Consider the following 21,621-nt stretch of genomic DNA (forward strand, 5'->3'; position numbering starts at 1 on the left):
ACACATTTCCATTACAACCAGAAAATGACTTCGAACCCCCAAACATGATGTATTTTTTTTTTTTAAAGCAGAGACCCCAGGGAATTAATTGGTGGGTTTTGTTATTTTTTTATGTCTCGCAGTTTATTTTTTGGGGGAAAAAATACACTTTTTTTAAACTTTAATGCAAAAAAACAAACAAACAAAAAAAAAACACACAATGAGTGACCCAATTTTTTATTAAAGTATAAAAGATGATGTCACAGCGAGTGAATAGATAACAAACATTATTGTCACTCTGACAACATGTGACATGTGTGGTGCGATCACCGGGCACATATGTGTACGATGGCACACGAGACCACTGGGGGGGATGGGGGGGGGGGCTCTAAAAATGTTTTTTTTTTTTTTTAGCTTAGCTTTATAGCTATCACAAGGAGTGAACAGCGCCCCTTGTGGTGGCTTTGGGTCGGGACAGGTCCTCTTTATATAGAGATCAGAGGAGATCTACACAACGGAAACATTCGCTCATTAAATGAGTCATTTCTCTTCATATTCGTTATGTTGGAATCATTCGATCTTCCCGATTCGTTTGGATATTTGTCATTTTCAAATTCGAAATGGAAACATATTGCAAAAAAGGTATAAAAGGTGAAATAAGATGACGATTCCTCTACTTAGGCTGCTTTATAGAATAAAATAAAATAAAACAGAATTGAATAGAATAGAATAGAGTAGAATATAAAAGAAAATAATAGAATGGAATAGAAAATACAGGAATAGAATAGAATTGAATAAAACATAATAGAATAGAAATAAGGTGATATACAGTAAGGTATAAAAGTGAAACAAGATGACGATTCCTCTACTTAGGCTGCTTTATAGAATATAATAAAATAAAACAGAATTGAATAGAATAGAATAGAATAGAGTGGAATAGAGTAGAAAATAATAGAAATGAATAGAAAATACAGCAATAGAACAGAATTGAATAAAACATAATAGAATAGAAATAAGGTAATATACAGTAAGGTGTAAAAGTGAAACAAAATGGTGATTCCTACTTTGGCTCCTTTATAGAATAGAATAGAACAGAATATAATCAAACAGAATTGAATAGCTTAGAATAGAACAGAATAGAACAGAAAAAAGGCATATAATAGCATAGACTAGACTAGAAGTCAGTTGATATACTGTAAGGTATAAAAGCGAAATAAGGTGATGATTCCTTTACTTAGGCTGCTTTATAGAATAGAATAAAAAAGAAAAAAAAATAGAATAGACTATAATAGATAAGACTAGAAATATAAGGTGATGTACATTATAGGTAAAGGTATAAAAGTGAAATAAAATGATAATTACTCTACTTAGGCTGCTTTATAGATTATAATAGAAAATAATAAAATAGAAAATAAAAGAATAGAATAGCATAGAAAAACATATAAAATAATAGAAGATAATAGAAATCAGTTGATATGCTGTAAGGTATGAAAGTGAAATAAAATGATGATTCCCCTACTTAGGCTGCTTTATAGAATAGAATAGAAAAGAATAAAATAGAAAATTAACAGAATAGAATAATATAGACTAGAAAAGAATATAATAGAATAGACTAGAAATCATTTGCTATACTGTAAGATATAAAAGTGAAATAAGATGACAATTCCCCTACTTAGGCTGCTTTGTAGAATAGAATAGAAAAGAATAAAATAAAAAATAAAAGAATAGAATAGCATAGAATATAAAAGAATAGGATAGAATAGACTAGAAATAAGGTGATATATAGCAAGGTATAAAAATGAAATAAAATGACAATTCCTCTACTTAGGCTGCTTTATAGAATAGAATAGAATAGAAAAAGAATAAAATAGAATAGACTAGACGAAACGGAATCAAATAGAATAGGAAACAAAGAATAGACTAAAACTGAAAATAAAAGAATAGAACAAAACAGAATGTAATAGAATACATAGAATAAAATAGAAGTTAATAGAATAGAACAGAATAGAATAGAAAATAAAGGAATAGAATAGAGAAGAATTGAATAGAATAGAATTGAATTTAAAAAATATTTTATTCTATTATTTCTATTTTATTCTTTCGTTTTCCAATCTACTCTTTTATAGTCTATTCTATTCCTTTATTTTCTATTTTATTCTCGTCTATTCTATTTTATTCTATAGTATTCTTTTACATTCTGTTTTATTCTATTCTTTCATTTCCTGTTCTATTCTATTCTATTCTATTCTATGTTATTCTGTTTAGTCTATTCCATTCTTTTATTTTCTATTCTAGTATTTTCTCTTCTATTCTATAAAGCAGCCTGAGTAGGAATCCTCATCGTATTTCCCTTTTATACCTTTCTGTATTTATTACAATATGTTTCCATTTTGAATTTGTTTTCATTTTCAGATTCAGTTCATTTGTTTCATTCTCATTTATTTTGGATCCATTGAAATTTGTTACTATTGTGATTTGGAAATTTGGATAGATTCTGAATCTCCGAATAGCGAAGATTCCATGTGAATTTCTATTGGTAATGAATGTCTATTGGAGCCGCGATCTCTCCTCTGTCCTCCAAGGCAGCCAATCATAGAGATCTGTGCGATCGGCTGATTCCCGGACTGTGCCGGCCGGGACAACACAGAACTGAACCCGGAAGTGAGGAGATTTGCTCCCGGCTTCATTCATCATAGAGGGGTTTGTAGAATGGATGTTCCTCCATCTCCTCTGTGGGCAGCCGACCATTTCCAGCAGTCCCGGGGCTCCTTGGTGGAAGAGGAGAACCTGTGAACGGAGGCCGGTGGAGGTCGTACGTATACGGCCTAAGGACGGGAAGTGGTTAATCCCCCCACCAGTTTTGTACCTCTGTCTGTTTAATGAGCACTAGAGGTGAAAGCTAGAAGCAGAATTCAGGACCAACTGTTCATACTGTCCATGTCCATAATGATGGTCATGTTGTTCATGTTCACCAATTCATCACATGGATCTTCTTAGCAACAATTCCCACCAAGAAACGTTCATTGAGAAATGTTCTGTTTTCAGTCACGTCCTGGTCTTTGCATTTCAGAATAGTTGGGAGGATCTATTACTGAGAAAAAAGTCTCTGAATCACCTTATCGACGTTGGGCACTAAAGACATATTGTACCTTCTCAATATATCATCGGGAATGAGGTGTTCTGAGGTGATGTCGTTCCTCATTTTGTGTCTACAGTGGAAGGTGATGGCCATACCTGATTCTAGATTCACCCAATGTCTGCTGTGTTTCAGAGCTGAGTGGATGGAGATCTGAAATACATCCCTGGGGTTCACAATCATTTTGCGGCTATTAAAGACCTTCCAATCAATAGGTTCTCGAAAGCTGTGACGGAGAATATTGACCCCAGGAACGTGAGACCACAGGTCAAATCCAGAGTTGTTGACTGAATTCGGAAAGACGTGATTCTCAACACAGAAGACACTTGTATCTGGGTGTTTATTCTGGAGACTCTCCATCAGTGATGACCAGTCCCAGTCCTTGATTGGGAGAATAATTTCATCAATGTCATTGAGGAGAACAAAATTACTTTTGTACATGTTCCTGTATAGACAATCATTTAGGGATGCAGTTTGTCCAAAATATCCAATCTCAGCATTGAGTCCTTTGGAATATCGCCATTCTGTTGTTGTCTGGAGATAGCGGTCTATTGGCCATGGCACCATATCTAGAATTCCTTCATCAATGTAATGACGTAACACCTTATCTACATCCTGGGAGCAGTTGGTGCTATAGATGGTTACTCTAGAGGCCCCCAGAATCTTGTACATCTCAATACTCTGGATCATCTGGAGGACATTGTTGTAGTTTCCATACAAAGCAGAAATACAGACGGTGAAATTGGAGGAGATTGGTTGTGGTGGACGGTTCCTGACTTCAAACAGAAGATTCTGACTTGTATTTGTGGAATCAGTTGAAGAGAAAGACATATAAGTGTAATCACACCCAGAAGGTTCTGCACATAGAAGATCTGCTGTTCCATATGGGAACCCAAATCTGTCACTGTGAAGATCTATTTCTGCCCTGACAGAGATGTTCTGATTGGGGGAACAATGGAAGATACAGTAGAGTTCTTTCACAGATACATGGATGATGGCGATGACCCGGACTGATTGGCCAAGTCTAGACTCATAATACGGGGAGATGATAAATGTTCGATTATCCAGAGCTGTAATGGTGTCTGTGGCAATAGGAGGTCCATGAGATCTCATCTTCGGATGTCTGATTTCTACATAGTAGGAGAAAGAAATGACAACAATGCAAATAAACATGGATATTGTGTAGAATATGACTCTTTTATATTTCCACATTCTGGTCTCCTCAGGTGATCACAGCTGTAAGAAGATAAGAAAGAGAAACTAAGAGCATAAAATAAGTTCAGTTTAAAATCTGTAATCTCGAATTAAGTGAAATTGCCAATATACTCAAGTCCCATCAGTCTCTGTACCAGAGGAGCTTACACTCTAATATCCCAACATTACACACTATTATCCGCTTGCCTCATGTAGGAGTATGGCGGCAAAGCAGCTCTCCTGCGTGGGATCATGTATCTAATAAGTGATCCAGCACTTCTGGGTAGGGTTCTGGTTTTTGTTTCCCTGCAAAACACATCCCTTAGTAAAAACACCTCACCGTGAATGCACCAAGTACTGATAGGCACACTTTTAACCCCTTGATTGCCCCTAGATGTTAACTCTTTCCCAGCCAGTGTCTTTAGTACAGTCACAGTACATATGTAGCACCCTCTAGTGTGTGCTACTAAAGGTGAGAGTAGGCAAACTATAGTCTGGCCCAGGGATAAGCCTGAGCCATGGAATCTGGGTCAGGGTTACTAGAGTTCAGGGCTGGATGACTCTTCCTGGCAGCTCTCTGGTGCCTCCATCCGTTTCTAGAAGGTTGTAGAACATTCCAAAAAATAGTGGGTGGAGGCCAGGAGAGTTTCCTTGAATATTTAGGGCCCTCAGCCAATTTCCAGGTTGAGGGCCTGGCAGGGAACTAAGGAGCTCCTAAATAGATATAGGCCATGCCAGCAGGGGAGTCGGGTGGAAGATGGAGAAGCAGTGCTGAGGAGAGCCTGTCGGTTGCCCTTGAGGGACCCCTGCCGGGGAGGGGTTTTTACCCCAGGCTTATTATTGATCTTTATGTAATCAGTGCAATTTGAGTTGTGTCATGTTCTTATGGCTCTTGAAGTTGCATTTATGAATGAACATAGAGTTGGTATTCGGAGGCAATGATGTTGTGATTATGCGGATTCCACTTTCTGATTATATTTAACATGCACCCGTTGAAGAGCAGGGACACTCGAAATTGTTGTGCATTATAAATGTTTATACATTAATAAAAGATTCATGTAGAGGAGGAACATGAGAGGGGAATGAGGGTTGGGATACTGGTGGTGAGGAGGAAGAGGACAGTGGTGCTAAAAGTAAGGAGAAAGTTTGGGGTGCTGTAGGTGAGAAGGGTTGGGATGCTGGTGGTAGTAAGGAGGGTTGGGGGGCTGTAGGTGAGGAGAAAGGCTGGTATGCAGGTGTTGGTGAAGAGGGTTGGGGTGCTGTAGGTGAGGAGGAGGGTTGGAATGCTGCTGGTAGTAAGGAGGGTTGGAGTGAGGAGGAGGAGAGTTGGTGAGCTGGAGGTAAGGAGAAGGGTTAGGATGCTGGTGGTAGTAAGGAGAATTGGAGTGCTGTAGGTTGAGGAGAAGGGTTGGGATGCTGGTGTTGGTGAAGAGGGTTGGGATGCTGGTGTTGGTGAAGAGGGTTGGGGTGCTGGTGGTGATGAGGAGGAGGACTGGGGATTTGGTGGGGAAGAGAATGAGAAAGACTTGGGGGCTTAAAGTGAGGAGAAGGAGGGCTGGGATGCTGGTGGTAGTAAGGAGGGTTGGGGTGCTGCAGGTGAGGAGGAGGGTTATGATGCTGGTGGTAGTAAGGAAGGTTGGGTTGAGGAAGAGGAGGGAGGTTGGGGAGTTGGAGGTGAGGAGGAGAAGGATTGAGGCGTTGTGGTGAGGAGGAGGAGGAGGGCAGGGATGCTGGTGGTAGTAAGGAGGGTTGGGGTGCTGCTGGTAGAAAAGAAGGTTGGGTTGAGGAAGAGGAGGAGAGTTGGAGGTGAAGAGGAGGGTTGAGATGTAGTGGTGAGGAGAAGGATGGCTGGGATGCTGAAAGTGAGAAGGAGGTTTGGGGTGCTCTTGGTGATTAGAAGCATTGGGATGCTGGTGGTAGTAAGGAAGGTTGGGTTGAGGAAGGAAGAGGTGGAAAGTTGGGGAATTGGAGGTGAGGAGGAGGAGGGTTGAGACATTGGTGGTAAGGAGGAGGAGGGTTGGGATGCTGATTGTAGTAAGGAGGGTTGGGGTGCTATCGGTGAGCAATAGGGTTGGGATGATGGTGGTACTAAGGAAGGTTGGTTTGAGAAAGAGGAGGACAGCTGGGGAGTTGGAGGTGAGAAGGAGGAGGGTTGAGGTGTTGGTGGTGAGGAGGAGGAGGAGGGCTAGGTTGCTGAAAGTGAGAAGGAGGTTTGGGGTGCTGTAGGTGATTAGGAGTGTTGGGATGCTGGTGGTAGTTGGGAGGGTATGGATGCTGTTGGTGAGGAGAAGGATTGGGATGCTGGTGTTGGTGAAGAGGGTTAGGATGCTGGTGGTAGGAAGGAGGAGGGCTGTGGTACTGGAAGTAAGGAGGAAGAGTATTAGGGGTACTGTAGGTGAGGAGGAGGATTGGGGTGCTGGTAGTGGTAAGGTGGTTAGAAGGAAGAGAAGGGTTGGGGCCCTGCTGGTAAGAAGGAGGAGGAATGTTGGGGTGCAGCTGGTGAGAAGGAGAAAGAGTGTTGGGGTGCTGATGGTGAGGAAAACAAGAAGCATTGAGGCGCTGCTGGAGTAAAGGAGGGTCTGGTGCTGGTGGTGAGGTGGCTTTAAGGAGGGGCATTTCTCCCCTCCTCAATACAAGAGTACAAGTGGATGATCTACTGCCCGCATTTTAGAGGGAGCCCAAAATGCAATCAAGAATTGTGGTACTGATGCTTTGTCAAGTATACTCTACAACACAGAGGCTCCCAAGGAAGGATGGGCTCAATTGAAACCAGAGTGAGTTCAAGCTTTGAGCCAAATTATAGAGTACAGAGATAGAGGGGCAGCTGGGGCTGAAGCCATTGGAGTCACTGCTGCTGGTGTCCCAAAGTCCTACTATGACTTAACTTAAGTGAGAGATGAAGGCCTTCCAACCATCTCCAAAAGAGACTTTAGGAAAGTACTAGTAGAACACACTCTCTGTGGATTATCTTTAAAAGCTTTAGGGGGAGGCCATTCATAGCCACTATTAGCTGCAGAATCTTCTAAAGAAGCCCAGCTAGTCCATGAAGAGTGGAAACAGTTGCAGCTGTCTACCAAAGGTGTCCCTCGGACGAGCTGCAAGAAAGATGGCAATTGTTCCTCCTAGAGAAGCATAGGGGAATAGTGCTAAAAAAGATGCATGATGGACATTTAGGGCTGGACAGAACATTCAGGTTATTTGGAGATCAGTTCTACTGGCCATGCATGCAGGCAAAAGTTGAGAACTACTGGTCAAACCTGCCTTCATTGTATTCAGAGGAAGACTTTGCCTCCCAGAGCTGCCCCAATGTGTCATCTTCAGAATCAAGATTCTGTGGATTTGGTGTGCATTGCATTGATTTCTTGAGTCTGGATCCGAGCATGAGCGGCTAAGGGAACATACTAGTGGTGACTGATCATTTCACTCATTATGCCCAAGCTTATCCCAAAAAAGATCAACGAGCTGTCACAGTTGCAAAAGTGGTAGAGAAGTTTTGTGTTCATTACGGACTACCTCAGAGAATCCACTCCACTGCATCCAATCCAATCACTGCAAATTCCTTAAACAACTGTTTGACACATTGGGCATCCAGAAATCAAGAACAATGCCATCTCACCTTTAAAGGCGTGCCATAGCCAGAGAGGTTTAATTAAACCCCCCTTAACCCTTAACCCTCCTTAACATGTTGGGGACTAGGGATGGGCTCAGGCATGTTCGGATCCTAGTCTCAACCCACCTGAGAAAATACAAGAAAGCCGTTACTGCACATGGCAATCATAAGCAGCCTAGTCAGGTGTGTGTATGTGCAGCTGCGGGCCGGGAAATGCCTCACTGCCTATGATTGGCGGTGTGCAGTGACGGCTTCCTGGCAGGTTTGCTCAGGTGGGTTGGGACTAGGATCTGAACACGCCTGAGCCCATCCCTATTGGGAACCTTTTATGCAGAAAGAAAGCAACATTTGAACAGGCACATCTCCTCTAGTGCATGCTTACAATAGTACAGAGAATGACACAACTGGTTATTCCCCTTATGGACTTATGTCTGCTTCAACTCACAGAGGCTACATGGAAAGGCTTTGCAGGAACCTAAAGACAGCCAGTGATGGTGAACCTTGACACCCCAGATGTTTTGGAACTACATTTCCCATGATGCTTATGCACTCTGCATTGTGGTTGAGCATCATGGGAAATGTAGTTCGAAAACATATGGGGTGCCATCACTGGTCTAGGAGAAAGCTGGAGGCACTTCTGACACCAGATGTCAGGAAAGGATTCACCTGCTGGTGGCACTGTGGCTTCCAGATCTATGGGCTGCAGTTGAGGTGTCCACCAGCAGGTGCTTCTCAGCAGTCAGAGGCTGACTGTCTGGAAAGGATTCATCTGCTGATGGCATTGTGGCTCCCAGATCTTTAGGTTGCAGTTCTGGTGTCCACCAGTGGTGGACACCAGCAGGTGTCTCGCGGCGGTCAGAGGCTGACATCATCTTCTGCAATCAGGCATCACCTGATGCTGATTGCAGGAAGTGTATTTACACATGGTGCATGCTGTGACTCATTGCCTTGGTATATTCTACATGTGCCCCCGATCTGTGTTCCTAAAGCCTGCATCACGTCTTCTGTTCCTGGACCCTGACCCGACCCAGCCAGATCCCTTCCTACCCGGTCATTCCATTCCTGGTTCCCTCCCACTGTCCTGTCTTGTTCCCAGCTCCCTCTGCTTAATCACCCGTGTATGACCCTGGCTCTGTTACATTTACGATCTGGTTATCCCATTCTCTGTATATATTTGATTTAGGCTGTTGTTTATTGTGTGTTCACTGTTCGTTTGTCTGCTGGTTGTGTTACACTGTTTACTAAATTTGAGGTGTGTTTTCTTTTTGTTATCCACTTATCTTTTAATAAATTATATTATTTACACTTTACCTGTGTCAGTCCACACATATTTCTGGTCACACAAGTTCCTGACACCAGAGGACAGTGGAACAAGAAGAATTATCATATGAGAGTATGGGCTCATGATGTTCAGCCAGGAGAAAAAGTGTTGCTGATAAGTCTCAGACCCTCTGGAAGTCATAAGATAGATGACTGGTGGAGTTCCCAGCAATATGTCATCTGCAAACAGTTGCCCAATCTTCCTGTGTACCAAATTTGTCCTGATGGAAGGACAGGACCTCTGAAGACCTGGCATCAAAACTATCTACTGCCTTTGAGTTAAGCCATAAGGGTGCCTGCCAGAATTGAGATGCCATCACCCAGGCAGTCTTCTCCCAGGCAAGTTCCAGTTGCCAGATTGCAACCTTCACCACCAGACACAGATGAGGGAGAAAGCAGTGAGGGAAGATGCCTTTATGGACTGGCTATGGCCCTCTACACATACAGATGTCACTCCATCCTTTCCCCTTACAGCATCAAATACAAGTTCTCATAGGCCTGGGGCTGCAGAGTTTGTTTCTTAGGGTCATCAAGCAGAGAATCGGGAAGAGATGCCAACCTCACTAGGTGGCAACGATATAGAGACTCTCCAATCACCTTCAGAACTGGGTGAGGAGTCCCCAGAAGAGGGGTCACCAGAACTCAAAGAACAGAAACCACAAAGAGCCATCCATACATCAAAAAGACTGACCTATGACTCCACCTTGGGTGAGAGTTCTGAGGAAACTTTAGTTGCCACCCAAAGGACTCACAAAATGTAAAATCCTCCCTTTCCAGTTTCAGTGGAGGGTGACTCAACCCTTGACACATGACACATCTATTGTCAAGGCAACCCCTCTCCCTCTAACAAATGGTTTGAGGTTCCCTTGCCAGGTTCCTGTTATAATGCAAACCATTTGCTTGCTTTTGTGTGACTACTAACCTAATTTTGCCTCCCATTGTTCATTTGAAGCTATGGAACAGGTTGTGCACATTTGTATGTTACTGGACTCAGCCCCTTCTTTGGGGACCAAAGGTCCTTTGGTGGGGGAGGAGGGCGGGTTGACAGGTGCTACCAACCAGCTGGAAGAGTGAGCTGTGCAATCAGTGTCACTCTCCTCCTCTCCCCCCCTCGCCACTGCAAAGTGACAGATCAGCTAGGCTGTAATCGGGGAAAGGCGAAGCTGTGGGCTGTGTGTAAATTCCCACTCAATTCTGCTCCCCCTCTCTCATGGCAGCAGTGCTTGTGCCAAACAGTGGAAGGAAGATAACTTGCTATGCAACCACAATGGATCATGGGACATGTAGTCCACAAGCAACGCTGTACAATGTAGGCTAATGGGCTATGGAATTTAATACCCTGAAATCCCTGCACACCAGGGGAGCTGAAGAAAGACTTTTCACTGGCTCTGAGAGGGAAATTTGAGGGTGGACCTGTTGAGGAAACAGAATCGTTTTGGACCATAGAGTACAGACTTGCTAGTGGGGTGTCTGTGCCCACATTCAGAGACTGAACCTGTGAGAGCCTGAGGACTAAGCCACAGAGAGGTCTTTCGCTGTGCTGAGACCAGAGCTGGAGAGACCTGTTGCCATCTGAGTGCCTACACAGTGAGAAAAGAGCCTTGTGAGTAGGGATTAGCCGAACACCCCCCTGTTCGGTTCGCACCAGAACATGCGAACAGGAAAAAAGTTCGTTCGAACATGCGAACACCGTTAAAGTCTATGGGACACGAACATGAATAATCAAAAGTGCTAATTTTAAAGGCTTATATGAAAGTTATTGTCATAAAAAGTGTTTGGGGACCTGGGTCCTGCCCCAGGGGACATGGATCAATGCAAAAAAAAGTTTTAAAAACGGCCGTTTTTTCAGGAGCAGTGATTTTAATAATGCTTAAAGTCAAACAATAAAAGTGTAATATCCCTTTAAATTTCGTAGCTGGGGGGTGTCTATAGTATGCCTGTAAAGGGGCGCATGTTTCCTGTGTTTAGAACAGTCTGACAGCAAAATGACATTTTGAAGGAAAAAACTCATTTAAAACTACTCGCGGCTATTGCATTGCCGACAATACACATAGAAGTTCATTGATAAAAACGGCATGGGAATTCCCCAAAGGGGAACCCCGAACCAAAATTAAAAAAAAAAAATGACGTGGGAGTCCTCCTAAATTCCATACCAGGCCCTTCAGGTCTGGTATGGATATTAAGGGGAACCCCGGCCAAAATTAAAAAAAAAAATGACGTGGGGTTCCCCCTAAATTCCATACCAGACCCTTCAGGTCTGGTATGGATTTTAAGGGGAACCCCGCGCCAAAAAAAAAAAAAAAAACGGCGTGGGGTCCCCCCAAAAATCCATACCAGACCCTTATCCGAGCACGCAACCTGGCAGGCCGCAGGAAAAGAGGGGGGGACGAGAGTGCGGCCCCCCCTCCCTCCTGAACCGTACCAGGCCACATGCCCTCAACATTGGCAGGGTGCTTTGGGGTAGCCCCCCAAAACACCTTGTCCCCATGTTGATGAGGACAAGGGCCTCATCCCCACAACCCTGGCCGGTGGTTGTGGGGGTCTGCGGGCGGGGGGCTTATCGGAATCTGGAAGCCCCCTTTAACAAGGTGACCCCCAGATCCCGGCCCCCCCCTGTGTGAAATGGTAAGGGGGTACATAAGTACCCCTACCATTTCACGAAGAAAGTGTCAAAAATGTTAAAAATGACAAGAGACAGTTTTTGACAATTCCTTTATTTAAATGCTTCTTCTTTCTTCTATCTTCCTTCATCTTCTGGTTCTTCTGGTTCTTCTGGCTCTTCTGGTTCTTCCTCCGGCGTTCTCGTCCAGCATCTCCTCCGCGGCGTCTTCTATCTTCTTCTCCTCGGGCCGCTCCGCACCCATGGCATGGGGGGAGGCTCCCGCTCTTCTCTTCTTCTTTTCTTCTCTTCTGTTCTTCTTCATTTTCTTCTCCGGGCCGCTCCGCAATCCATGCTGGCATGGAGGGAGGCTCCCGCTGTGTGACGGCGCTCCTCGTCTGACAGTTCTTAAATAACGGGGGGCGGGGCCACCCGGTGACCCCGCCCCCCTCTGACGCACGGTGACTTGACGGGACTTCCCTGTGGCATTCCCCGTGACGTCACAGGGAAGTCCCGTCAAGTCACCGTGCGTCAGAGGGGGGAGGGGTTCACCGGGTGGCCCCGCCCACCCGGTTATTTAAGAACTGTCAGACGAGGAGCGCCGTCACACAGCGGGAGCCTCCCTCCATGCCAGCATGGATTGTGGAGCGGCCCGGAGAAGAAAAGAAGAAAAGAAGAAGAGAAGAAGAGAAGAAAAGAAGAGCGGGAGCCTTCCCCCCATGCCATGGGTGCGGAGCGGCCCGAGGAGAAGAAGATAGAAGACGCCGCGGAGGAGATGCTGGACGAGAACGCCGGAGGAAGAACCAGAAGAGCCAGAAGAACCAGAAGAACCAGAAGATGAAGGAAGATAGAAGAAAGAAGAAGCATTTAAATAAAGGAATTGTCAAAAACTATCTCTTGTCATTTTTAACATTTTTGACACTTTTTTCGTGAAATGGTAGGGGTACTTATGTACCCCCTTACCATTTCACACAGGGGGGGGCCGGGATCTGGGGGTCACCTTGTTAAAGGGGGCTTCCAGATTCCGATAAGCCCCCCGCCCGCAGACCCCCACAACCACCGGCCAGGGTTGTGGGAATGAGGCCCTTGTCCTCATCAACATGGGGACAAGGTGTTTTGGGGGGCTACCCCAAAGCACCCTCCCAATGTTGAGGGCATGTGGCCTGGTACGGTTCAGGAGGGAGGGGGGGCCGCACTCTCGTCCCCCTCTCTTTTCCTGCGGCCTGCCAGGTTGCGTGCTCGGATAAGGGTCTGGTATGGATTTTTGGGGGGACCCCACGCTGTTTTTTTTTTTTTTTTTGGCGCGGGGTTCCCCTTAAAATCCATACCAGACCTGAAGGGTCTGGTATGGAATTTAGGGGGAACCCCACGTCATTTTTTTTTTTTAATTTTGGCCGGGGTTCCCCTTAATATCCATACCAGACCTGAAGGGCCTGGTATGGAATTTAGGAGGACTCCCACGTCATTTTTTTTTTTAATTTTGGTTCGGGGTTCCCCTTTGGGGAATTCCCATGCCGTTTTTATCAATGAACTTCTATGTGTATTGTCGGCAATGCAATAGCCGCGGGTAGTTTTAAATGAGTTTTTTCCTTCAAAATGTCATTTTGCTGTCAGACTGTTCTAAACACAGGAAACATGCGCCCCTTTACAGGCACACTATAGACACCCCCCAGGTACGAAATTTAAAGGGATATTACACTTTTATTGATTGACTTTAAGCATTATTAAAATCACTGCTCCTGAAAAAACGGCCGTTTTTAAAACTTTTTTTTGCATTGATCCATGTCCCCTGGGGCAGGACCCAGGTCCCCAAACACTTTTTATGACAATAACTTGCATATTAGCCTTTAAAATTAGCACTTTTGATTTCTCCCATAGACTTTTAAAGGGTGTTCCGCGGCATTCGAATTTGCCACGAACACCCCAAATTGTTCGCTGTTCGGTGAACTTGCGAACAGCCAATGTTCGAGTCGAACATGAGTTCGACTCGAACTCGAAGCTCATCCCTACTTGTGAGTACCCAATCATGAGGACAGAGCCAGCAGGGACAACAAACCGCCAAGTATTCTGGACCGGATCCATTGTGTTTATCCCTTTACTGCTCCTTAGCAGTCCAACAGTCATCTATTGTTTGCATTTTTAAAAATACAGCAACAAGTGCACCACCGTACAGACAGGCCCCGATGTTAGCTGACTTAAATTTGCTAATTAGGCGCCATGGAACTTTACAATGTATACCCACCCGCTCTTAGGGGTTTGGCCCACTTGGACCAAAGCATGGTCACCACAGTCAACTACCTGAAATACCTAGGTTTGGTCCTCAACCTAGAGAAATCTGTTTTAAAGACAGTAAGAGAACTAGAGTACTCGGGTCTGGTTATAGATACAACCCAGAAGAGGGTGTTTTTACCCCAGGCACAGATCAGCGCCATAAAGGAGCTGGTTCAGTTGGTCAGGGCGAAGAAGGGTCCTTCTATTCGCCTTTGCATGAGATTGTTGGGAAAGATGATGGCTTCATTCGAAGCGGATCCCTATGCTCAGTTTCATACAAGACTGCTGCAAAACAGTATCCTGTCTCCTTGGAACAAGAAGGTCCAGGCGCTACATTTTCTGATGCGTTTGTCGCCAAAAGTGCGCCAGAGCTTCATTTGGTGGTTGATATCTGCACAAGGGGAAATCCTTCTTACCAGTTACCTGGAAGGTGGTAACAACAGATGCCAGCCTTTCGGGTTGGGGAGCAGTCCTGGAAGAGACAGCTGTCCAAGGGAAATGGTCCAGAACCGAAAGGACCTTGGCCATCAACATTCTAGAGATTCGGGCAGCGTACCTAGCCCTAAAGTTCTGGACATTCAGGTTGCGGAATTGTCCTGTCAGGATCCAATCAGACAATGACACAGCAGTGGCTTATATCAATCACCAAGGAGGCACCAGAAGTCATGCAACCCAGGGAGAGGTAAACCATATCCTAACCTGAGCAGAAAAGCATGTGCCATGCATATCGGCAATCTTCATTCCAGGGGTAGAGAACTGGCAGGCGGACTTCTTAAGATGCCAGCAGTTGTTTCCGGGGGAATGGTCTCTTCACCCCGACATCTTCCTGGCAATATGTCAAAGATGGGGGATCTCGGATGTAGATCTGTTTGCGTCAAGGTTCAACAACAAGGTTGACAACTTTGTGTCAAGTACATGGGATCCACTCGCATACAGAACAGATGCATTGGTGACTCTGTGGGACTAGTTCTCACTGATGTATCCATTCCCTCCTATTCTGCTGCTACCTCGACTTCTTCGCAGGATCAAGCAGGAAAGGAAGTCGGTAGTTCTTGTGGCCCCAGCATGGCCCAGAAGATCTTGGTATGCAGAGATGGTAAAAATGGCGGTAGGGGCCCCATGGACCCTACCACCACTTCCAGACCTGCTATCGCAGTGACCAGTGTTCCATCCTACGTTCCATCCTACCTTACAAACGCTAAATTTAACGGTTTGGCTATTGAAACCCACATTCTGAAGAAGCGTGGGCTTTCAGGCTCAGTCATTTCTACCTTGATTAATGCAAGGAAGCCGGCCTCCAGAGTCATTTATTATAGAGTCTGGAAGGCATATGTCTCCTGGTGAGAATCCAGGGGTTGACATCCCAGAAAGTATGTCATAGGTAGAATCCTTGACTTTCTGCAAATGGGGTTAGAGTTGAAGCTGGCCTTGAGTACCATCAAAGGCCAGGTCTCGGCATTATCAATTTTGTTTCAACAACGACATGCTTTGCATTCTTTGGTCCAAAGCTTTATACAGGGGGTAACGCAGCTTAATATACCTTTAGAGCACCCCTGAACCCTTGGAACTTGATTTTAGTTCTGTCGGTGTTACAGAAACAGCTGTGTGAGCTGATGCGACATATTCCCTTGGTCCTGTTGACAAGGAAACTAGTTTTTCTGGTATCCATATCTTCTGAAAGAAGGGTATCAGAATTGGCTGCTCTTTCTTGTAGGGAGCCATATTTAATCATTCACAAGGATAGAGTAGTATTGCGTCCTCATCCTAGTTTTTTGCCGAAGGTGGTTTCAGGTTTTCATCTAAACCAGGATATTGTTCTACCTTCATTTTTTCCAGAACCCTGTTCTACGGAAGAAAAGTCACTACATTCTCTGGATGTAGTGAGAACAGTCAAAATCTATTTGGAGGCGACTGCTCAGATTCGGAAAACTGATGCTTCGTTTGTGTTGCCTGAAGGTCCTAGGAAAGGACAGGCAGCGTCGAAATCTACTATTGATAAGTGGATTTGGCAAGTAATTATTCAAGCTTATGGTTTGAAGAGGAAAGTTCCACCTTTTCAAATCAAAGCGCACTCCAGCAGGGCTGTTAGTGCTTCGTGGGCAGTGCATCACCGAGCCTCCATGGCTCAGATCTGCAAGGCCGCAACTTGGTCTTCAATCCATACATTCACCAGATTCTATCAGGTGGATGTAAGAAAACATGAGGATATCACCTTTGGGCGCAGTGTGCTGCAGGCAGCAGTATAAGGTCCTCAGGTCTGATTGCACCCTACATTTGGTTGTGTCTCCCTCCCCTCAGTTGGCATTGCTCTGGGACATCCCATACAGTAATTACTGTGGCTCTGTGTCCCCATGACGTACGATAAAGAAAATGGGATTTTTATAACAGCTTACCTGTAAAATCCTTTTCTTGGAGTACACTTCGGGACACAGAGGTCCCGCCCCTCTTCTTATACACATATATTGCTTTGCTACAAAACTGAGGTACTCCCAGTAAGGGGAGGGGTTATATAGGGAGTGGACTTCCTGTCTTAGGGTGTGCCAGTGTCCATCACCTAGAGGTGCCATATAACCCACATAGTAATTATTATGGCTGCCCTGTGTCCCGTGATGTACTCCAAGAAAAGGATTTTACAGGTAAGCTGTTATAAAAATCCTATTACTGCCTAGGAGATACGGGGAGGTACACTACAACGTGGGAAACCCTCAATCCACGCACGTTTCATGCACCTCATTCAAATCGCACCCCCCCTTGCAATCTGCAGTGGGTGTCAGTGCTATCTTACTGACACCCGAAGCAAAGGTTGCAAAACACCGTTTTTTTGCCTGCACCGGATCGCATTTACAAAACGACCATGCGAACCGCTTCCAAAATTGGTGCTGCATGACTTTGGTCTGATTTGAGCCCATTCAAAATGCCTGGTATCACACTATAGTTTTCATGTAAATCGCACAGGAACTGCACCGCATTCCTGTGCCATTCACATGCGATTCTGCGTGGTGTGATTTGAGCGGTGTGTTTTGAATGAGCTGAATCGCACCGCATCGCACCAAAGAAGTGCAGGCACCTTTTTTTTGAAAAACCAACCATGCGATCTGGTTCAGACAAACACTGCGTTTGAGACCTTCTTTTGGGGAGTTGTTCACTTTGAATTGACCACCTGCAGCAGATCAAAAACACAGTGTGATTGCAATGCGGTGATGGAAACACACAGGGGGTCACAGCTTTTCCTGTACCACATATGTATGAACCAGGGGTAAAACAGGGCCAAGGCATGCCACTGAGGGCAGCAGAAAGGCCAGCCTGGCATTGGCAGACATGTTGTGGTGCCAACTGATGAATCAGTAAGCCGGTGAGCACCACAACAAGCTTGCCGGTGCCAAGCTGGACTGTCAGTAAAACAAGCAATAGAAAACTCAGCTTAGCCTCAGTCATCTGTCAGTAACACAAGCAATGCAAAATTTCACGCAGCCAACCTCAATCACATACTTTGCCAGTTGGCACACAGAATCGCACACAGTCTCTCACTGATGATTACCTGGTATGAAGAGCAGAATGCCAGCAGCAGCACAGCAGTCTGAGCAGTGGTAAGTCTGAGGACACTCTCTGAGACTCTCTGAGACTCGGCCAGAAGAGAAAGGGGGACATACCTGGACAGGACAGCGGCAGTTCATCCATGTGGGGGGCCGGCGGCTACACAGCACTTTACCAGCACTCTGTGCTGCCTGGTGATAGATCTGTCAGCCTTCAGCCCGAGCCCGATAGACCGGCCTGGTGGTGTACCACAACATGGGTGCGGGTATGCCTAATGATCTATTACACTTGCTGCAGCGGCATTATTACACTCTGTGTGCCACTGACTGCAGTGCTGCCTGCCGCTGGTGCCATGTGCGGCTGCAGGGCAGGGACACCATGCATTTCATTTTTGCCCCGGGGGGGTTTTGAACACCCCTGACTCCCCCCTTATCTACGCCCCCTGACTCAAAGCTCATAAGATCTTTAACAAGATAATATCACTGGTGAATACCCTTCCCTCCTCCCACCCCAAATTCTTCAAGAATAAATCTCTTACCACCCCATATGACATCCTCCCAGGATTGCGCCCCATGGGCCGATGTCAGATCACTGTACTGGCCCGCTGCGGGTACCATTTGTCCACTGTGACCAATCCCAGCAGATCGCATGACAGTTGTACACAATGAAAGTCTTTGATTCGTGCTTTACATTGTGTACTATTGTGATGAGCTCTGTGATTGGTTACAGTCATCACATGGTACAGACAGGGCCAATCACAGCCCATCTATACCATATGATTAGCTGTGGCCAATCACAGCTAATCACAATAGTAAACACTATTGGTTGCTTATAACTGTAAAGTTCACAGTTAGAAGCAATCATAGTGTGTAAAAAAATTTAAAAAATCCTGATCACTTCCCAAGTTTAGTACATTGTTACTGTGGGAACACCGTATTGCTCTGGTCACTGTATGTAAAAAAATAAATAATAATAATGCAATAAAAAACTATTTAAAAAATTGAAAAAAAATATTATTATTTTTTTTTTAACATACTGTCACCAGTCAGTGTCCCTGATCACCACCACACCACTTATATGATGCTGGACTGCACTTGTGACAGGATGTAAAAAATGTAGAAAAAAAAAACATTTTTTTTCATTTCCTAAAATTTCATATGGGTTCGCATGACTGCGCAATTGTTATTCAAAATATGACTGCGCTGAAAGCTGAAAATTGGCCTGGGCAGAAGGGGGTAAAAGTGTCCGGTATTGAAGGGGTTAAAGCATTTTTCTACCTACAGGACACTCAGTATGGGTTTACATTGACTTTAACAGACCCGATAGTGCCTACAAAGCCCTTTACTGATCCCTCTCTGTGCATTTTATCAGCAGTGATCCCTATGATTTCCCTCTCACAGATAAAGCACAATATGGCTGCTGGGAACCCAATCTTTTTTTAAGGAGGGGGCTGACTTATCCAAACACCCCCTTAGTGGCCCTTCTAAGCCACATGACTTCAAAGAAAGTGCATTATGGTCATTCAGCTGTCATGGTGGCAAAATTACATATTAGATTGCTGGATCTGCAACCAAGAACATGGTGGGTTTCCCTCAATGTTAGTCCCAAACCCAAATCTCATCTCTACACTAGATAATAGTCTCTTATGTGGGCACCACCCTTCTGACTCCAATCAGTTCCACACCTGCCTTCGGGTAGGATGAGGGCACTATCTTCATCAGCTGTCTATGGGTCACACATGTCCCCTTCTGCTTTGACCTTTGGGTCAGAACACACAAACTCCCAAAGTAATGGCCGACTTCTCTCAACTTCATCATAAACACATCTGGACAGTAACCCTCACCCCCTCCCCCTTTTCAGGATGTGCAAAGCAAAATAATGGACATTCACTTTAAGCACTGCTAACTAAAATAAAACCTTTCACAGTAATCCCTGCAACCTTCTCAGGGCATACACTCACAAAGTCCACCATCATGGATCCACCAAATAAATAATGGACTTTCATTGGTGAGAAAAAAACCTTTCACATACATGGAGTCCCTTTGAAGTTCACACAAGGCACCTCATCTTTCAGTTGTAACCAATTGCACACATATTTCAGAAGAGGACTTACTTCTCAGCAGAGATCAGAAGACTCCAAGCAGAAGAAGCTCCTCTTGTGCCAGTTGGATCCTTCACCAGTCTTGAGATTGAGCTCCAAATGTTGAATTTTTCAAGGACTCCGTTGCGACAGACTCACCTCTCAGCAGAATGTGTTTTAGGGTTTTTTGCTCATTTTTATCCACCCACAAGTGAAGGTGACATGGTGTTCTGCCCATACAGGTATTGTCATAACAAGGAGCCCAGTAACTTTTAGCCTGGTTATCTGTTGCAGTTTATCAGTTTGTGCCTCCTTATTTGCTCTTAGCTGCCAAATGGATTCTATCAACTGGCATGTATCCGTGTTGTGAAAATTTTATTTTATGGAATGATGTGGACATTTTATTCCAGGATGTGTGCTTCATAGATTGTCATCGGTCTCCCTGTGTTTGATTTAACCAAGGAGAGCTCTAGCAGAGCGCACTTGGGTTGAATTGGGCCCAGCGGTAAAACCGTCAGTATGAAAACCTTCTCATGGGCTTGGAGACGTGTTCTCGGTGTGTGTGGGGCATTTGCTGGTTTGTAAGTATCAAGCGCAATGCGCTGGGCTTCTTGCCTTCAAATGTCTATGCACATTAAAGAAGTGAAGTCCGCATAACGAGAGAAACATATTATATCTCTGTTGTGGCTACGCTATCCCTTTTGGATACATATCTGCTTTTATAAGAGGACATTGATATCTGTCCTGTTGGTATACTCGTACCGTATATTGACAACAGCAGTAGCAATGTCCCCGCAGATCTTCTCAAGCCTGTAAGAACAAGTAGAATGATCTTACTAGATACTGGTTACTCTGAGCAGTATTGAATAGGCTCCATGCTGACCAAGATGGTGGATGGACATGTGCACCCCACCACTCCTGTGGATGCCCTCCCCTTTACTGTTGTCATTTCCTGTGCTGTCATTTTGCATGGAGAAAGCGATTGGCTGTTGGGGCCATGACTTCCTGTTTGTCATTCCTTTTGTTGCAGATAAATAAAAACGAAGGGCTGGGCTCATCAAGGCAGACAGTTGAGCTGTGGAGCTAAGCATGTAAGAATGGTGGTTGTAACATCACCCCGAGTATGAAAGGCGTTAAAGTCGTTTAGGACATTCCGTTTGCGAACACAAAGGCAGCTACCGAACACTCCAATCAGTCGAACAAGAAACCCATACAAATAATTCTCCCCCCCAAGTACGAGACGAGGCTCTGTACGGAGGGTCAAACAGGAATCAGACTCTTTATTAGAACCAAAATTACAAGTCTTTATATACAGTAGAAGAGGTGGTCCCCCTCCTGCTCATATTACTCAAACAATACAACTGTAACCAGAAACAGAATTAACATGAACAAATTAACGAATCCCTTAAAGCAGCCGATGTGACTCCGTGTCCTCCTGAGCATTGTATGATTAATCAGGATTTCACTACAGGTCAGACTTGTTGTCACCGAGCTTCACACATTAGTATAAACACAGGACACCTTCTCACAATAGCAGGAGCCAATTACAATTAACAATACAAACCGTGATCTCCCCCCTCCTCAGCCTAGTAGGCAACAAACTACAGTATGAGTAGCCTGTCCGGCTCCTACCCGGTTCTAGAGGCCAATGTGATCAGCTCTCTCAACTAACATGTTTAGTTCAGAATCAAACAAACCAAGAATAGTCGTTACATACCGTATTTATCGGCGTATAACACGCACTTTTTTTGGTCTGCTCCAGGCCACCTGTTGATTGCAGTTGGAGCCACCACGAAATCGGGTTATACACAGAAGAATTGTGCCGGGAGCCCTAGAAACAACATTTGGATTTCATATTGTTCCACTGTGAGACCCCATCTCATTGCCTGGTGGCAATA

The 21,621-nt window shown here is 44.8% G+C and overlaps 1 protein-coding gene across 1 annotated transcript; it reads right to left on the bottom strand.

The window, feature by feature from the left end:
- Nucleotides 1-2,065: 2,065 nt before the first annotated feature.
- On the bottom strand, nt 2,066-4,327 carry LOC141124134 (beta-1,4-galactosyltransferase galt-1-like). Its single transcript, XM_073612212.1, has one exon. The coding sequence runs from the start codon at nt 4,325-4,327 to the stop codon at nt 3,068-3,070; it is 1,260 nt and encodes a 419-aa protein (XP_073468313.1). The 3' UTR covers nt 2,066-3,067.
- Nucleotides 4,328-21,621: the final 17,294 nt, after the last annotated feature.

Source organism: Aquarana catesbeiana, linkage group LG01 (genome assembly GCF_042186555.1).
Source record: "Aquarana catesbeiana isolate 2022-GZ linkage group LG01, ASM4218655v1, whole genome shotgun sequence".
NCBI lineage: Eukaryota > Metazoa > Chordata > Amphibia > Anura > Ranidae > Aquarana > Aquarana catesbeiana.

What these genes read in the sequence shown, in the direction of transcription:
- LOC141124134 (XM_073612212.1), bottom strand. Translation starts at nt 4,327, where the DNA reads ATGTGGAAATATAAAAGAGTCATATTCTACACAATATCCATGTTTATT.